The sequence below is a fragment of the Lasioglossum baleicum genome, chromosome 13, assembly GCF_051020765.1.
Source record: "Lasioglossum baleicum chromosome 13, iyLasBale1, whole genome shotgun sequence".
Lineage (NCBI taxonomy): Eukaryota > Metazoa > Arthropoda > Insecta > Hymenoptera > Halictidae > Lasioglossum > Lasioglossum baleicum.
In genome coordinates, this window is record NC_134941.1 from 11,270,933 (window position 1) to 11,289,353 (window position 18,421).

At 42.7% G+C, this 18,421-nt stretch overlaps 2 protein-coding genes across 5 annotated transcripts in view; both read right to left on the reverse strand.

The window, feature by feature from the left end:
• LOC143215181 (uncharacterized) overlaps window positions 1–14,902 on the reverse strand; it is a 30,994-nt gene extending 16,092 nt beyond the window's left edge. Inside the window, exon 1 of one of the 4 annotated variants that reach the window (XM_076437092.1) lies at window positions 14,781–14,902. The gene's annotated coding sequence lies outside the window, so the exon portion shown is untranslated. Of the gene's footprint in view, window positions 1–938; window positions 3,841–14,540 lie in introns of those variants that run through there. The other 3 variants (XM_076437094.1, XM_076437091.1, XM_076437093.1) reach the window with 3 other exon arrangements.
• A 158-nt stretch (window positions 14,903–15,060) lies between these two features.
• LOC143215188 (diphthine methyltransferase) lies at window positions 15,061–18,319 on the reverse strand. Its single transcript, XM_076437113.1, has 4 exons — window positions 18,152–18,319; window positions 15,962–16,571; window positions 15,768–15,903; window positions 15,061–15,704 (listed from the first exon to the last, which is right to left on the reverse strand). Exons 2-4 carry the CDS (start codon window positions 16,554–16,556, stop codon window positions 15,341–15,343), a joined length of 1,095 nt encoding a protein of 364 aa, XP_076293228.1. The 5' UTR covers window positions 16,557–16,571; window positions 18,152–18,319; the 3' UTR covers window positions 15,061–15,340.
• Between the last annotated feature and the right edge of the window lie 102 nt (window positions 18,320–18,421).

Here is an 18,421-nt window from a genome sequence, read left to right on the forward strand (position 1 = left end):
TGGAACAGGCCGGATCGATTTTCGCTGGAAGAACATTCCACATTTATCGTTTATCGTTCTGCGGATTCACCGAGTTGAGCCGCGTCTCGTTCTCGCAAGAAATATCAAGATCCCTCCGATAAAATTCTAATACTCGACCGGTCTTGGTCTTCGACGATCTCTAAAGCTCTTCGCGCCGTAAAGGTGGGATCTCCAAAGCGCGTCTGGACGCGGCGTTTTACGATCCACAATCCATTTATGTATATCGTAACTGCCTGAGAATTATTTAAGAATGGACGAAGCTGCTTTTCATTTCTTGTTAGAATTAGTTCGCCGTAAAATGACAAAACAAACCACAAATATCAGAGAAACAATTAGTGCTGAAGAAAGATCGAGGATTACTTTGAGATATTAAGCCACGGAAAGTTCCTATGAAGATCTTAAATTTTCTTTTTCAATAACTTCAGGGTTGCTTCGGGCGTATTTCTTGTGTGATTGTTTAAGTAATCATCCCACGTCGTTCTACAAGTTGAACATACAAGCGCACCACAAACGTTGCAATTGTCTTTCATACGGTTGAAGCAACTTAATTTGTACGATAAATAGCATTGTCCGTTCAAGAGGCCCCACGATAGCAAAACGCTGCGTCCAGACGCGCTTAGGAGTTCCCACCGTAATACGAACCTAGAGCCGCGCCGGAACGTTTCGATAGATCTTTGCAGCAAGGAAAGTGTAAACGTTAACGAAAAGGGGAAAATGGGGTACGCTGAAAGCCGACTCTCGTCGCTCGCGCCGTGCCGCGCCAGTTAGGGGTTAAACGTTGCAGGTTGCATGTTGCAGGTTGCACGGAGCAGCCCCGCGGCTTCGTCGAAAGGCTCCCAACCCTCGAGAAGCTTCCTGCGAGCCTGTTCGCACGCGTTTTCCGCAATAAGTACTAGAACGTGTTCGAGTGTGCGTACCTAGACTCGATTCCGTCGTATCGACCCCTCGGAATCACCCCGGGGCCAGCCAGGCAACCAGTCGCCCCGTTGCGCCTCGCTACGCGCCAGCCAGCATGCCCGAACTCTATCCGACCCAAGCCGGAATAGGATCCTCGCAGTCGCTTTGTCTTTTTTCGTGTACCACCTTCCGCACACTGCCTCGATCCTAAAACCGTGGGCGCCGCTCCGATTCATCGTTAAGGGGATAGTCTCGTTTCCAAAGTTGCAAGGGTGCAGCATAGACCTTTGTTGTGAACGAAATACGAACTACTGACGTAATACAAAAGATCTTACAATTAGTAGTCTAGACAAGACTCGGTAAGAGACTGAAAGCGAATGAAGACTGAGAAAAGAATGCTCGCGAGAAGAAGAAATCAGCAGGAGATATAGGTTTTGTGTTCTGTAAAGTGGGGGTTGTTTTAGGTCTAATGGTCAGTAAGGGATGAATCATGCGGACGAGGTTCAAAGATGAGTAATGGTAGATGGAATGTCGAACTGAAGATAGAGAGACGAACTGAAACGTTTAAATTACACGAGTGATTACTAATGCTAGAGAGAATCTTATCGTTGGTATACAACACCTTTTCATTTCTCGATAATGCAAAGATGGGGGTTTTCAGTAGTCGAAAGCGCTAGATAAGAGATCAATCTAGGCCGCAATCGCCCTTAAAGGTCCTATTTTTATTATTTTATTTTGCATAATGCTGCGCATGTAGCTAGTTTTACAAAGCTGCGACGGCTACATGCTACCGAATAATGCAAATTACGCCTCGTAAGGGTAAAAATAGGTCTTTTTAGAGGGCGACTGCGGCCCAGATTGATCTTGCAATCCTGGAAACGAGACTACCCCGTTAAGTAGTGAATGTTACTATTAGTTTCTACGTGCAGAATCATTTGCACGAATATTAGAAGAATGGGGATTACCAACAAGTGTTATATTTGCCCTGCAAACATCATATATCTGTGGTTGTCAGGAAGAACACCGCATGTCACATACTTTCACTTTCGAAATACATATTGCCATTTAAAGTTTTTATCACTAATGCTTTGACACAGGATATCGGTTAGATTGCATTACTTTTTTGAGCCATTCGAATTTGTTTTTATGACTTTTTTCTGGTAAATCCTATACTATAAAGCTTAATTATTGCATAAACTCAAATTTTTTGGAATTGTGGCATGCGGCGTTTTTCCTTGCAACCACAGATATACGAGACGCAAAGTAACTTCTCGGAGAAAATTATGGAGTCACCAAAATGATGATGATCACTCTAGTGCATACACAGAAACTTGTGCCAAGGATCGAACCTTTCTGCGAGATTCTGCGAGGCAAGCTGCGGTTCTCCGTAGAAAGGACGCCGGTTGCGACTGTTTCGCGAGTGGCCAAACGGGATCGGCGCGATGAAAACGACACTTAAAATCCAGTCTGCGGTTTCAATGCGGACAGGCGAACGCGTGTCGTTACACTCGCGCTACTCTCGTTCTCCTGCCATTCTTTCTTTGTTTGTTTCTTTCTTTTCGAGCGGCGTTTCGCTGCCGGTGCCATACATATTCTCTCACCGCACCGGGTTCTGTGGCGTCGTTAAACGGCCATTATCCAATCTGCACCGATACGCGTGCACCTGCACCGCTCCTACAGCCTCGTCGAACACGTTTACGTTTCACACCCGAGCGTTTCCGGTGGATCGTGTGATTTCGCCCACTGGATTCGGATCTGGTCTCGATTTCGATAGGTGGAAAAAATTGGCTCGGCGAGGAGGTCGATGAGTCTCGCCAACGATCGTGTTATCATTAATCGAAAGCCGAAATTGTTTCGCAAAACCGAGCCTCGACGCACGCAATTAACAAGGAAATCGAGTGCGCGCCACGCGAGTCATCGAACGGGAACACCATTAGCGCGAAGAACGCTTGTTTTACGCATCTGTTTAATTAGAGAAATCGTTAATTTTTTCGTTCAATTAATAACTGCGGTGTCGGAGGAAAGCACTCGTGTCTCGGATTGGATCGGCCTTGCACTCTCCTTGTTAGTTTAATTACAGTTTTAAAATATCACGGTCTCCACCTTTTGTAAGTGGCAAATATATAAATTTAACGCTAAAAGTGATAAAAATGACAAGACTCTAGATATTTAGATACTGTGAAGTTTTTATTACATTATGTGCTTGGGTATAGAAATTTATCGAATCGATTTCCATGCAAGAAACTTCATAATTTCAATAATTGTAAAATGAACAAAATCTATCCGTACATGGTATTGGATAAACCATGATTTTCTTGTATTTCTGCAAGTTTAACACAGATTTTCCAAGCTAATTGCAATATTTCAGCTTTAATTACCACTTATATTAGCTTGCCGAGTTGTCGTTGTATGCGACAAATCTTGTAATAGAATTTTAAACCACTTCCTGATGAGCTAGAGACTTGAAACTTTAAACATAGCTCAGAACTGGATGACAATGCAATATTAAAAAACAAATTTTAAAAAAACTGTGCATCTAGGAGAAAACAAAAATTTTATATTAACCGTCACCTCGCCGCGCGATTCTCGGTAGTACGTCATCGCGTTCAGCGATCCCCACTCAACGCGCTAGCGCTCCCTACTCCATTACGCGTTTCCACTCCAACTCATCCCCACTTCGCATCGAAGGAGCTCAGTGTGTGGTTGTGATGTTCCGTTCTTTCAGTTCCATTTCGTACAATTTCGGATTCCATCAAGAGACGACGTCTCTCGGAGTCATCCCCTCATCCTATTTCGCGTATTTCCATATCTTGCGTTTCCACATATCTTACTATTTCATACCAGTATTACTATATCTCGCGTTCCATTTAAAAAAGACTAAACAGTAGAAAATAAAAAATTATATAAAAAAACTTTTTAAAAATCACGCTTATATTAAAATGCGCTAAAAAGGAGAAAATATTATATTTTTTAGACATTAGTCACTATAAATAAAAGCGTGGAGCGCCCACGAAGATTACGTCAATATACTTTAGCGCTCCACGTTTTTATTTATAGTTACTGATGTCTAAAAAAATTATTTTCTCCTTTTTAGTGCATTTTAATATAAGCGTGATTTTTAAACAGTTTTATATATATATTTTTTTTAAATCATCGCTTTATCTCATTTCTATCGCAAGTTCTTTGATTTTTACACAAACTTCATCGGTTTACCCCACTGTGCGGCGTACAGAGTACCGCGGGAGGTCGATACTAGACGATAACTCGGCCCGAGGCAGCCCGAGCAATAACGTTTTCACGGAGTTTCAATATCCCGCGGCTCGATACGAGCATCCAGCGCGACCCGGCCCGGCCCGCCAGGCCTGGCGTTTACGGCCGCCGATAAAATTCCTTAATTCCATAAAAACGCCAGACTATAGAGCCGGATCGACGTGCATCCCGCGCAGCTCGAACAGAAAAAGGGAAAAACAAGAAAAATAGTCTCGTGAAACGTATACGAATTTAACCGAACCCGATCCTTCCGCGTTCCGGTGGATCGTTTCGAATTAAGCGAGCGTTTCCGGCGAGTCTCCCGATCGTGTTACCAACATGAAAAATCCACCGAGCAGGAAACACAAGTGGAGGGTGACCACAGGTCGTGCATCATCGAATTTCGAATATAAACTCGATCCTTTCGTTCTCATCGTCGTAATCGTCGTTGTTCGTTGTCATTGTCGTCATCGTTCGCGGTTGGAATCCACTCGGCTACGATTCCAGGACGAATAAAGGCTAATTGATGCGACTCGTCCATTCTTTGTTCTTTCGCGGAATATTTTTCGCTCGGGGGCGAGGCTCCACCCGCGGCTGGAGGAGAATTTTTCTGCGAAGAAGAAAAGCCGTGAAACGCGGCCGCTCCGACTGTTCCACTAGGTCTCCTCGTTTCACCGGGAAAAACCGATATTTTCTTTCGTTCTTTTTTCCCCGGCCGCAACGGGGCCACCGTTAATTTTCGATCCGCTCTCTCTCTCTCTCTCTCTCTTTCGCTGTCTCTCTCCCTCCGTCTTTCTTTCTTTCTTCCTACGCTCCCGATGAAACTTTTCTGTTCCAGCGCAAAAAAACCCAGGACGTTTGCCTTTAAAGTTCAGGTGCCTCGGAACGATAATCCCGTCGATGATTCCGCCCATCGCGAGGCAACTCGCAATCCGCTCGGGCGAGGCGAAACAACAATCTACTCTCTTCCCTCTTCCTCGCGGAAACTTTTCGAGTCACGAGATCATAGACATATAGAGATAGACTGCGCCGTCTTATGGGCGAGTTGAAGCCCACAATGGCGGCGCGCGGTACAAAGAGTGAGAGAGAGAGCATTAGCCGGGGTCCATAGCGCTCTCTTTCTATATGATGTGTCGACACATCAATTAGAAAGAGAGCGCTATGGACCCCGGCTAATGCTCTCTCTCTCTCGCACGCCGCCATTGTGGACTTCAGCGCTTCGTTCAGGCCGCGCAGTCTATCTCTATATGTCTATGCACGAGATAGAATCTTCAACTTTTTTTGGGAAGAGCCATATTCACGTGGATAATTCTACTCGGAGAGCAACAAAAAAACAGGTTCAATTTTTTTTATTTGGAAGTGATACTTCCGCATATAATATTTATCGAGTATCGGCCGCTGCATTGCAGTGCACAATTGGATTTATTTCAAATTTTTCATGTAAAAAGCAAAACTAACACTAAACCTACCGAGTACTAAAGCGATTAAAATGTTTTACTTTACAAAAATGACAGGGCACTATTTATTTAGATTTTGTGCAACTTTAATTACAATGTGCTTGGATAAAGAAATTTATCGAATCAATTTCCATGTAAGCAACGTCGTAATTTCAATAATTGTAAGAAGAAAAATATAAAATCGGTCATTTGACCGGCAGTGGTAGGTTTCGTGTTAACGTCAAGGGCCGTAATTTGCCGACCCCTGATTTACACTGAACGAACAAATACTCGTTCGGCCTCACACCGAAAATATTGAACTTTAAACGAGTATTCGTCTATGCTTGACATACGGCAAATATTAATTCGCACGTGTTTGTCACTCAACACTAAACCTACTGAGCCTTAAAAGTAACCTGCTCCCAGATTGGGCAAAAATTTAATCAACGATTGACGACTAATTCTACTTCAATCGTTAATCGCAATTAACAATTAATCTCCGAGTTTAGTCGTTAAAAAAAATTTCGGCTAACGATTAAATACTTATTAATCGTCGATTGCGATTAACGATTATTAATCGTCAATCGGATAATTCATTAACGATTAACTGCTGAAATTTCGAAATGAAATATGGAATCAAAACTGTATGAATACTGAAACATATGTAAACTGAATTTAGGTGTATGTATTGTCATTCGGTCTATATATGTATAATACAAACTCGTTTTTTTCGATGATTTCTTTTTTTAATCAACGATTGACGATTAACTTCATCAATCGATTGAATCAATCGTCGATTTTTCGATGATTTCTTCTTTTAATCAACGATTGACGATTAACTTCATCAATCGATTGATCCAATCGTCGATTTTTCGATGATCATGATCATTTCAATCAATCATGATTAAAATTTTAATCGATCAATGCCCAGCTCCGCCTGCTCCCTTATAAAAATGACAAGATTGTAATACCTGCTCTGCTAAAGACATCTATACAATCATTTTTAATAATTCAACAAATGTGAAATAAAAAATCTGGAACCGGTCATTGTAACCGGTGAATGTTAAATTTGCACGCGAGTTTGTTGAAGTCGGGGTCGAACATATTCGAGCATTTGCGCATGTGTTCGCTTTCCCAGGCGATGCTCCGGCGAAAAATAGTCGGAGAGAATCGGTTGATGTGGCGCGTGAAATGGTGGCCACGATCGCGTGACAACCCTCCGACCATCCGGCAGCGGACGGTCATTACGCAGTTAGGGCCTAATTCGTCTTTGTCGACCGTGGACGAGGATACGGTTTCTGTTCGTCGATCCCAGGCCTCTCGAAATTCGGCCGCGATCTTGCTCCCGTTTAAAAACTTTCAAAGACGCTCTGATAGCGATCCCTTCGAGCCAGTGATCCACGAAATTTCCGATGGCCGATCGACGACGAGAGTCTTTCACCGACGACAACCTCGACCATTTCACATACGCCGCATTATCTACACAGGAACGAGCAGGAACGTCCTCTGTTCGTCTCTCGGCGGCAACGAAAATCGGGAATTGTTTCAGCTGCGTTTGCGTTATCGATTCAATAGTTTGATGCGTGTTGCTTTATTTCCTGGTCGCGTTCAATTGGAATCGTAGAAACGGAAGGAGAATCGAAACACGGATACAAATGAATGGTCGATGTACAAGTAAATAGTCGACAGTGCGTTCACCTCGATTCCCACGCCCGAACCGAACAGCTGACTTCCAGTGCAAAAGCACTTCGGTGTCTCGGAAGTCGGGAGTTTGTTAGATCTGTGGAGCGAGGTATTAATGGACATCGATCCGGTAATTCGATGCACAGCAATTTCAGAATTGCGAACTGGAGTACGGCAAACCCTCCTACGTGTAACACGATTTGTACTAATTCCGAGTTTCTCATAACGCGGAGCAAAAATCGCGATTTCATTTGATCCGATCTGATTCCGAGTTTCTTACCAGAAGCTCGGAACTACTACTAATTTTTCCAGTTTCTATTAACACTACATCTACCGCTGCCGGTCAAATAACCGGCCTTGGATTTTTAATTTCACAATTATTGAAATTATGAAGTTGCTAACATTGAAATTGATTCGATAAATTTATTTCTCCAAGCACGTATTTCAATAAAAATTGCACAAAATCGAAATAAATAAAGCCTCGTCACTTTTGCAAGCTAAAACATTTTAATCGTTTTTAGTGCTCGTCAGGTTCAGTATTAATCGCGTCATAGGAGGGTCGACTGTGCAATAACTTTCCTGTATCATCGAGAAAGCGGGAAGGAAAAGAAAATCGTGGGACGGCAAAGTTGCCGATGTCTTTGCAAGTCTTTCGAGCACGCTCCGTCGGAAGGCACGCCCCGTAGAGATCATTTGGTGGTGTCGTCGTTCGACTATAAAACAACCCGGGCACGAGCGGCGCTGTAATGGGCAACGACGCGACGCAACACGAGACTGGCATATGGTACCTGGAGCTCATATAGGCGTTGCGACGTCCACTTTCCATCATGCTACAAGAGATGACACAATGGATACAAGAGATGTAGATGATGCAATAGGTGCCCGGAAACTTTGCTCGCGGCATGAACATGATTATTCGAGGATTTCGCGGGACCGACGGGTTCGTCGACCATTCTTCAGGCTCGAGAGTGCTCTAGGTACGAGTCGATTGGAAACCGTCCCTGCTGACGACGAGCCGGTTACAACCTCTTCGATCTTATCTCGCGCTGATTAGCCGACGCGCGACGGGACGAGATCAGACGATTCCACCGGGGGTCGCTCTCCCTCAGAGAAACCCGAGATATATACAGGGTGCGCCATCTTTTATGTCGGTATGTGAATATTGAATAACTTTAAAAAAACAACCGATTTCCATATATGAGGTATTTTTATTTAATTTGCTCCTTTACAATTTATTTGGACTAGTTTTTGAATACAACATCAATCGAGTGGCCGCCTTTATTGGCCAAAGTAATGTGTGCCCTTTTTGCTGCGTTTTCCATCACTTTTTCGAGCATCTCGGGCGGTATAGCGATGATTGTGGCACGAATATTTGCCTTGAGTTCGTTTCAAAAACATGTTTACTCAAGTCAATCGGTTGATAAATGTTAAAGTTGTTCGATCTTTACATACCGACGTAAAAGATGGCGCACCCTGTATGTATATACAATCAAGGGAGGATCGAAAGAGTTTTCGACACCGTGAAGTGTACGCGAGGAGGATTCCGTCACCCCTGCCGATTTTCAAGCCCGGAGAATCCAGCGCGATTCGAAAGTGGATGGCGACCCTCGCTAGGCGTCCATGGGGTGCACCTTCTCGCCTCGGGGCTCGCGTTGTCACCCCAGTACACAGTCTTTCGAGGGCTAGGAGCTGACTGGAGAAAAGTACGCGTTCGTCGATACCGAATTCAATTCGAACGAATCGATCAAAAGGACCCAGAACGTTCGACTGCGATTTTAATTTTTGCACGAAGCGTACGGGTCCCCGTAACGACGTATACGACTGTGTAGTACATAGTAGGCTATGTAAGGAAGACTTATTTAAGGCTTACTCGCGGAAAGAGGACTCTTTCAAAGAGACTCTCGAGCTCTCGTAGATGATTCAAAGGATCCGTCGCGAACGCAAATAGACGGTTCTCGGTAGCGTAGTCGCGGTCGGAAAATTGCGTAACCGGATCCCGCGATCTTGGCCACAATGCGTACTCCCGCCGACCCAGATTTCGTCGTTTATCGCGAAACCCATCGGTTTTCTTTCGCTTTCGTTAACTTTTACGACGTTTTCGCGCGGCTGATCCGCATCGAGCCAGCCGGAAAACAGGAGACAAATGCAAACTGATGCATTCTGTGTCAAAATCATAGAACTTTCGATAGAAATTAAATAGAGCGATGTCTTTTTTCAATTGAAGCTGAAACGTTGCAGAATAATTATTTCTTTTCACACAAATCGATTTTTTGCCAAATCCTTAGGTAGTAGACAAAGTTTGCGACCAGACTTGAAATCAAGTCAAGAAAGAAAAAAATACTTGAAGTCAAGAAAAAATCTAACCGTACATATGATATCAATTCTGATAGTTTGACGCAGATTTTCAAAGTTAAAAGCGTTCGTATATTCTGCAATATTTCAGCTTTAATTTAAACTGGAGATACAAGTGGGTGTACAAAGTATTCGTACACCTTTTAAAAACTAATACCTTTTTTATAATTGTACCAAACGACCTGATTTTTACAATCAATTAGAATCATTGGTTTACGAAATGATATGCAAAAATAAAAAAGGCATTTTTTAAAACTCATTTATTTGGGTCCTTAATGAAAGTTTAAAATATATGTTTTGTAGATCTATGTATCAATGTATCTATGTATCAATTTCGATGAAATTTTCAACATGTGTACAAGTAACATAGATCTACAAAACATATATTTTAAATTTTCATCAAGTACCCAAATAAAAAAGTTTTAGAAATGCCTTTTTCATTTCTGCATGTAACCTTGTAAATTATAATTTTTGGCAAATCTTTTTTGCATATCATCTCGTAAACCAATGCTTCTAATTGATTATAAAAAATCAGGTCGTTTGGTACAATTATAAAAAAGTTATTAGTTTTTAAAAGGTGTACGAATACTTTGTAGACCCACTGTAAACTGAAAACTTAAGGAACTCTATTAGCCTTATTTATACGTACTTACGACACGTAACACAGAATTATCGATTGTTAGTAGCGTTTAGAATTTTGCACTAGATCGACAGTTTTCCCCACAGCGCGACACGGCGCGAATGAGCGGTTCGGATTCGCTCCGGGACCGGCAACGTAGGTTGAAATTGAATCGGAGGCTGTTCGAATCGATGCTACACGAAGAACAGCAGGATGATTACATCGCCTTGGAAACTCGGTCGGTCGGGTTATTGCTAACGAAGGGTAATATCGAATCAGAAACTTCCATCATTACCGCTGACGCACACGCCCGTGGATACTCCCACGCGATCAATTACAATTTCTTCCGTTTCGAGATTATTCTTCTCGAAACGGATGTGTGGCGTCGCGTCGGGCGCATGAACGAAGCCAGATCGACGTCAACGCGTCTACATTATTAATGTAGTAATTCACTGAAACGTGAATGCTCCTCTTTGTTCTTTTTTCTTCCTTCTGATAGGTCCGACGCCGTTCATTCGCGGTGCAGTTGATTTGTAACGTCGGCCGCCCCTTCCTCTCCGATCTCGTAAATTTGAAAGTTCGATGCGAACTCGAAAACAACTTTTACGGCCACCGGCGCGGAATCTCCGAGCCATTCTTCCAGCCCTGTCCAATTTCCTTTAATCCCGCGCTCGCGTTCGCGGATACCGATATCGCGGGAGAGAAACTTGTTCGTGTTAACACTAAACCTGTAGTACTAAGATCGATTACAATGTTTTATCTTGCAAAATGAGAAGACTGCGTTTACTTGGATAGTGTACGATTTTTATTATAGTACGTGCTGGAATCATTTTAATAGTTGTAAAATAAGAAATATGAAACCAGCAGTGGTAGGTTTAGTGTTAACGACCGAAGCGTAGTCGACAACTTCGAAGGTTTCGGATTTACGAGGCTCGATCCGGCTTTCCTCGGAATTTTCGAATGCTTTCCAGACGGACACGCGATTAACGCACTCCGCGGAATCGTTCGCGCTCCAACGATTTGCATGATGCAGTAAGTTCGTTAAACGGCGCTCCGAAGGAGGGCCGAATCTCGATCGATCGATCGATCGATCCAGTTCTCTTGGTCTCTCGATAAAACCAATCGTTTCAAAGAAGAGAACGGATGATGAGTAGACTGCGGATTTTATGAATGTATGACAAAAATGTAAAAATGTTTATCGAATCAATTTCCATGAAAGCAGCTTCATAATTTCAATAATCGTAAGATGAAAAATATAAAACCGGCAGTGGTAGGTTTAGTGTTAAGAAAGAAATTGCAGTTCCATTTCAGCCCAGTTCGTTGCTATCCAGGTAGAAAGTTTATATTTTACATGGAGATCCGCAGTCTAGTGATAAGACATCGAGAAACTCGTTCGGAAACGTTCCGGAATAAATTCCGCGGTTACGCGACCCGTGGGAATTCGCATAATTCTTCGGTGGGCTGGGGATGCGAGCGCGTCCGACCTGATGGGGACCGGGAACCTTAATTTCCAAGTTTCCCATAATCCGGCTGAATGCTGTTACAGCAAGAACGGACCGAACACGGGTGCAATCGGGCGTCGCGACGGGAGTCAAAGAGAACCGAGTCGCAACTCGGGAGAATCTCCAGGAGGCAGGTTCGCTCGCGGGAGGAATCGACGATGGAACACGTGTCGACGGACACGTGACCAGCTTCGAGAGCAGCGTCTTTCCAGGGCAAAACACCCAGAAGAACAGGAGCCCGTGACGCGCGCGCGAACCGTGCGAACCAGGATGCAACGGGATCAAATTCGTCCAACAGGGGGAACAGAGGAACTCGTAAGCTGCTTCTCCCTTCCTTGCTTTTTCCAGAACTAGTCTAAAGTTCACAGCAGAAACGCAGAATAACGCGGATAAAGGCTATCGCTCACTTAAAAGATATATCCCCCGTCGGTTTTTCCAGGGACTCGCTGGAAACGCGCGTTTCCATTCGCATCGGGATCGCTCCCAACTTCGAACGCAACGAGATGGCAATTTTTACGGAGACGGGAGCGACGCCGGGCTGTCGAAAGTTCGCGGAACCGCGGAAAATACGGAGCCTTGATCGTTCGTTACTCGGTCGCGGAACGCTTCGGTTGAAAAACGAGAGGCAGAAACACCGGGTTCGTTTCCTCTCTCTCTCTCTCTTCACGGAAACTTTGTTTTCCACGATGGTCCTCCCCGTTCTTCCGTTATCTTCTTCGCTCTCCTTCGTATTTCGAAACAAACTTTTCTCTTGTTCCCTCAGCGAGGTCTTCCGCCGAGTCGCGATCACTTTTTCACCTAAACGAGGTTTCCTCGCCGAACCGTGGATCTACAACGAACTTATGGCTATTCTTTACTTGTTTTTATCGACATCCGACCGAGGATGCTGGCGAATCAATTATAAGTAAATGGAGGATCTTTGTGCAAAATAAAAATGTTCTTCATCAATTGCACGATTCTGGAGCCGAATAAAAGTTGGTTACTTCCTTTAATACTGTCAACGGGAGTCAATTATAAGTAGACCGCGGATCTCTATGAAAAATAAAAATATTCTTCATCAGTTACAAGATTTACAAGATTCTGAAGCCGAATAAAAATCGGTTGCTTCCTTCAATACTGTTAACAAGACAACAGTAATATATCGATAATCTTAGCTTCTTGTAATGTATCTAGTTTAAAATTGCGGCTGCTCATGTTTATCATAAATGCATAAAATCAGCAGTCTAATTATAAGTGATGTCGATGTTGCTTCAACATTGTTGCAAAAGTTAATGTCCGGTTAATCTTGAAGATCATCTGGCATGAAATCGTCGAAAGTGACTGCGTTCAGATAAGATAGAGAAACTGGCCTTAATTTCGAGGATCTCTAACAATAAGAAACGCGGGGCAACGTTGTCTCTGTCCGAGGAGAGACGATTAGAAAACGCATCGGAGGAAAAGAAAGAGCAAGTCGAATCGCCACGAATTTCGATGACGAAGAGAAACAAGATCGTTTCGTGTCGAGCGAGGAGAGATCAGTGAAAGGCGACGAGTTAATTCGTCTTGTTCGGCGCTTCGGGAGCGTCTCGTAAGGATAATAATGCAGGATTCGTGTAACGGGACTCCGGTAACGATACCGTTTCCATATGATAACGTTACCACAGCGCGAGATCGATTAAACTCGTGTGCACGCACACGCACACCGATTGGCAGAGGACAGACACGCGTCATCGCACACGCATATAAAGGAGCCGAGGATCCCTTTCGCGTTTGAGGATCTTCCGAGGCGTTCAATGATTTCGGAAGACAACGCCCCGACATTGCACTTGTCTCGGGATGGATTAACGGACTTCGGCAAGTTTGCCACCTACACGCTACTCGTCCTTGATCCCGTAACCCGTAAACACGCTAATCTCTGGCAAGAAGGAAATATGTTTTTCCGTGATCCTGATACGCCATCTTTCGCGCGCGGTTTCTTCAAATCGATTAGTTGGTTGAGCGAATAAAAGGCAATCGGGACGCTCTCGACCCTCGTCTCTCCAGTAAATGTTCATTTCTCTTCCTCTGTCCTATCGAAAATTATCTGGAGAGCGTGGCAGTCAAAGGCTCGAGAAAGGTAATTTGGTTTATAGGTCGGCGATGAGGCGACTCGAGTAAATAACGGAGAAGAAGCGCAACGGTTCGCGTCAGGACCGTTGGATCGCGAACGAATTAACGACAAAAAGCTGCGGAAGATAATTACTATGCTGTCGGGTAACCTTCGCTGCGTCTAACGAGACGAGTAGCTGTCAAGCAGGCAGTAGCGGTTAACGTTGCTACGCTCGATAAAGAAATTAAACAACGCACCGCTCCAACATTCTCTCTCGATCAAATTTACTTTGATCCCGCGACATAGAACGCCCGGATTTAATTCGGTTTTGTCGGAGAAAAGACAGTTCGCCAGTGGCAGCGAACGACCAAACGACATCTCGATGGCATTGTGGATGTCTCCGAAGCGGAATTGTTTCTACAAACAATTACACGGACAATTCGTGTTGTACTCATTCGAATAAGACAACCAAAATACATGCCGAAAGAATTCGCTTTAAGTTAAAAGGATTAGAAACCGCTTCAAACCATCGAGGACTGGTGGCGAGGGATGACCGTTCGCTCTCGGATTCGCTGACAATTCGATGGACCGAGCGACATTCTGTAAACTCGATTAATCCTCGGGAAGCGGTCTCCCTAACGACCGAGCAATCAAACCGAATCTCTCGGCCCTCCCTGCAAACGCGGATCGTGGCAAGTAACGTGTTTTCTAACCTTAGTCCAGGATGCTCATTCGCCAACCGTCAGATTGATCCGGCAAGTCGAGTGTCCGAGAATTTTGCAAGGATCCCCGCCAAATGTTTTCTAGGTCATTCGCAAGGGGCAGGACACGCTCGGCTCGGCTCCACAGCTGATTTTACTGGCCGCGGACAGATAAATCCACGGTGCCAACGGACCCCGTCGAAAAACGAACAACCAAAGCCGATTTTCCCAACGATTCGAACATCTACTTACCGCCCCACCGACCACTGACAATTTACCGCGGAACTGCACGCGAACTCGTCACAGAAACCACACAGCACTGACACCACGCCAAAACAGCCCCTGCGAACGACTGATTTTTATCGAACTGTCCGCGGCGAAATGCAGCTCGCGTTCCCGCACCGCCATCTTCCAGCAAACTTTCCAACGATCCCGCGTCGATCCAACAGGGACAACATGGCGCCCCAGTACGGTTCGATTTCTCCCGCGCGACTCCAGAATTTTTCAAACTTGAAATCACTGACCGCGATTTATCACAGTGATCGCACGATCATGGTCGTGATTTCAACTTCATTCGTGCCTTGATCGTGAGTTTTTAATCTAGAGCGAATTTGCTCACTGCCATCCTAATTCTTCTTCTCGATTGCGAATTAGTTCCTTTTTTAAATACATCAATTAGCTTGCATAAAAATATCTGTATATAACGTAACTTAAAAATTACGTTGCGATATATAAAGTAATTTTATATGTACTTATAATGCTGTGGGGGAGCTATACAATAATATCTCCGTTGTTGTGTTTCTCTTTATTGTTTAATTGTCCTTCAAGTACACCGCGGACAATTTCAAGAGGTGGTCGTAAAAGGAACAGGTACCGATCAAGCAGACGTCACACGTTTCCTTATTGAGTGCACGTTTCGGAACTTCTGCGCTGTTCAAGAAGGACCAATCGCATCCATACGCCAGGCTCTTGTGCTCATTGTATTCACCAATGACGTGCGGCGCTTCCGTATTCTCGCAGTCGACTATTCGAAACCCGCCAAGCATGCAAGCGGCAAGCAAATATTTGCGCGCGAAAGGATCCCATTTCAAACGCCAAACACCGCCACCGAGATCCGTCCTCGACACAGGCGTCTTCCAATTCCTTGTGTCCCATAATCTCAACGATTCGTCGTAGCTGAAAATATTGAAACATTTAATCTTGATCGTTCGATTATTTCCCGCGTTTACAATACATTACCTCCCGGATGCTAGTAAATGTTCTCTCGTCGCATTACTGTGCAAACTCGTAACGCCGGCCTCGTGAACTTTGCTTATCGCAGTGGGATTTGTTCCTATTCTAATATCAAATCTTCGAAACTTAGAATCGTCACCACCTTAAATTGAATTGTTGTCAAAAACTGTTTAAATATTTTGGTAATGGTTCGTTCGTACCGCTATATATCACGTTCGTGTCCCAGTAATCGAAAGCTGTAATCCAAGCTTCGAATTCATGCGCGTGCCAGGAATTTATACAGATCAGTTCGTTTTCATTGATTTCGAATAACGTTAGGGAACCTTTCGAATCGCTGACTACTATGCTTAAATTCGATTCATTATCGTGTGACCATCTTCCGCTGCACCAGTCTAAAGATAAAGCAAGAACTTCCTCATCATCTGCAACTTTCTTTTCCATTAATAGCTCCAAATTCTCCTTCTCTTTGTTAGTTGTCATCTGGTATATTTGCAAGTATCCCAAAGAATTTACAACTCCGAGTAAAATTCTATTTCGCCATGTGTGCGCCCATTTCATGTCTAACACAGCAGGTACTTCTAACTTTTGCAACAATGTCAAATGCCCTTCGCCATCGACTTTGAACATATATATTCGTCCGAAACGTTTTGTCTTTGCTATATCCACTTTTAGTTCGTTGTCTTTTATTAATTGATACGTTCCACATACAAATATGTTTTTGTGAGAATCGGATGGACACCATTCGACCGAGTCAGCAGATAATTCTGTGTCGAAACTGTCCAAATTATAGAACATGTTTGACGGGTCGATCTGAAACATACATACAACCGAAGCATTACTTCGGAGCAAAGATAGAGAAAGAATATGGGGACTACAATCTTGTAAAAACCAACATGAGATTTACACTCAGACTTCTTTATTCGTCACATAAATATTACATTCGGTATAACTTAAATAAATATGACATACAATTTTCAAATTCTTGAAGGACTTACATGGACAAACGATTACACGTTTAAAATCTTAAAATAATTTTGCGAGATGCTTGTCGAATGTACTCTGAAAATATGGCACTTGTAAATTGTATAGTCATATAGACAAGGTACATTTTATTCAATAGTATATTATATCTTTGAAATTATACTATATCTCAAAGAGCAATACATTATTCTCTTAGTCAATTTCTCCTTAAAATTAATAAATTCTTATCATTCTGAGCAATAGATGATTTAAGTATCGTAGGAACTTTGTTTCTTTCACTCTCACAGTTTTAAAAATTTGTACAGTTTGTACTCGTTTAAACACACTGTAATATATTCACATATATTACAAGTACGCAATATACTGCTTAAATTAATACCATGCTAATATTTAATCGTGTAAATTCTGTCATTAAATATTCGTTTCTTTGATATTCAAAGAAATATTTGTACTATCAAGTATTTGGTCTATCTTCGTGGTTGCATTAAACATTGTGAAATGCATCGTTGGATAAATATTAAAATAAATAATTTCAATTACATCATTGAATCTATACTAGATGTTTATACAACATTGATCCTGCAGTATTATTTTAGTAAATTATGCCATACATGATCATCGTACTCTTTGGCAGTATGGAAATCAATAAATACTTTCTTGTAATATAAAATACTGTAAACGGTTGTTGTACTAATTACTTTATAAAAATATAGAGATGCAAGTACATCTTGTCTCTCGGTATGTTATATTATGTTTTTCTAAGATTTGAGGTAGGCAAAACTCTCGAATCTTTGTGCGTTTACTCTATTACTTATAGTTCAATATTCTGAACACACTTGGTTGATTCGAGCTGACAGATATGGATACCGCTATACACAAATTCAGTTTCATTGGCGTGCGCTTCTTTCGGTTTCGACTAAACATTCTCTGACTAGAATACGGGCATGTACGATCCCACGTTTAATTTTTTCTGCCGAAGTACGACTTCCAGCATAGGTAGGTCGAACTTCGTGACCAAGTTCTTCTATAACATTAAGTAGCTGTATATATTTGGACTGGCCAGGTACCGTGGGAACAGTTTGTTGAAGTACTCTTGGATTCGGTACGCTTAATACCGGTTCTGTGACTTTTGTTGGGACTTCTATACTTCCTCGTTCTTCTTCCATCTTCTAACTTTCTTTAAATAAATATCCTAACAAATAATTTACGGAGAAAGTGTGAATTAGAAAGAACCAAATACATACAACGATACAACTCATACAATTTGACTAACACACCAATTTCGTTAGAATAAATAATAGTAAAGTATATATTTTAATAGAGAGAAATAATCTTCGTCAAACATTCGTGAAACGAATTATAACCTCAAACGAAATATTTAATTTGATTTGATACATCGTAGAGCTTACCTTCAATGATATATTAATGATACGTGAACGAGTACTTCACAGAACGAATAAATAAATAAATACAAAATGAAATTTGTAATACGTTCTAAATTAATTTATAAAATTTAGCCCGACTTTTGCCTCTCATCGCACCGCGTTAGTTTACTAACGTGTTTCCGATTTCTGAACCATGCTTCTGAAAGGACCAAAGCGCGACTATATATACGCGTCAGATTTTCGCGCTATTTTCGAATTGGTCGTTGGCCTTGTGTAATTGAGGGTATGAAATCA

Bases quoted from the DNA above. Each gene is read 5' to 3' on its own strand.
- LOC143215188 (XM_076437113.1), bottom strand. From the start codon at position 16,556: ATGTTCTATAATTTGGACAGTTTCGACACAGAATTATCTGCTGACTCG. The intron at 15,904-15,961 runs GTACGAACGAAC...ATTCAATTTAAG, and splicing joins CACGAACGTGATATATAGCG to GTGGTGACGATTCTAAGTTT. The intron at 15,705-15,767 runs GTAATGTATTGT...CAATATTTTCAG, and splicing joins CATTTACTAGCATCCGGGAG to CTACGACGAATCGTTGAGAT.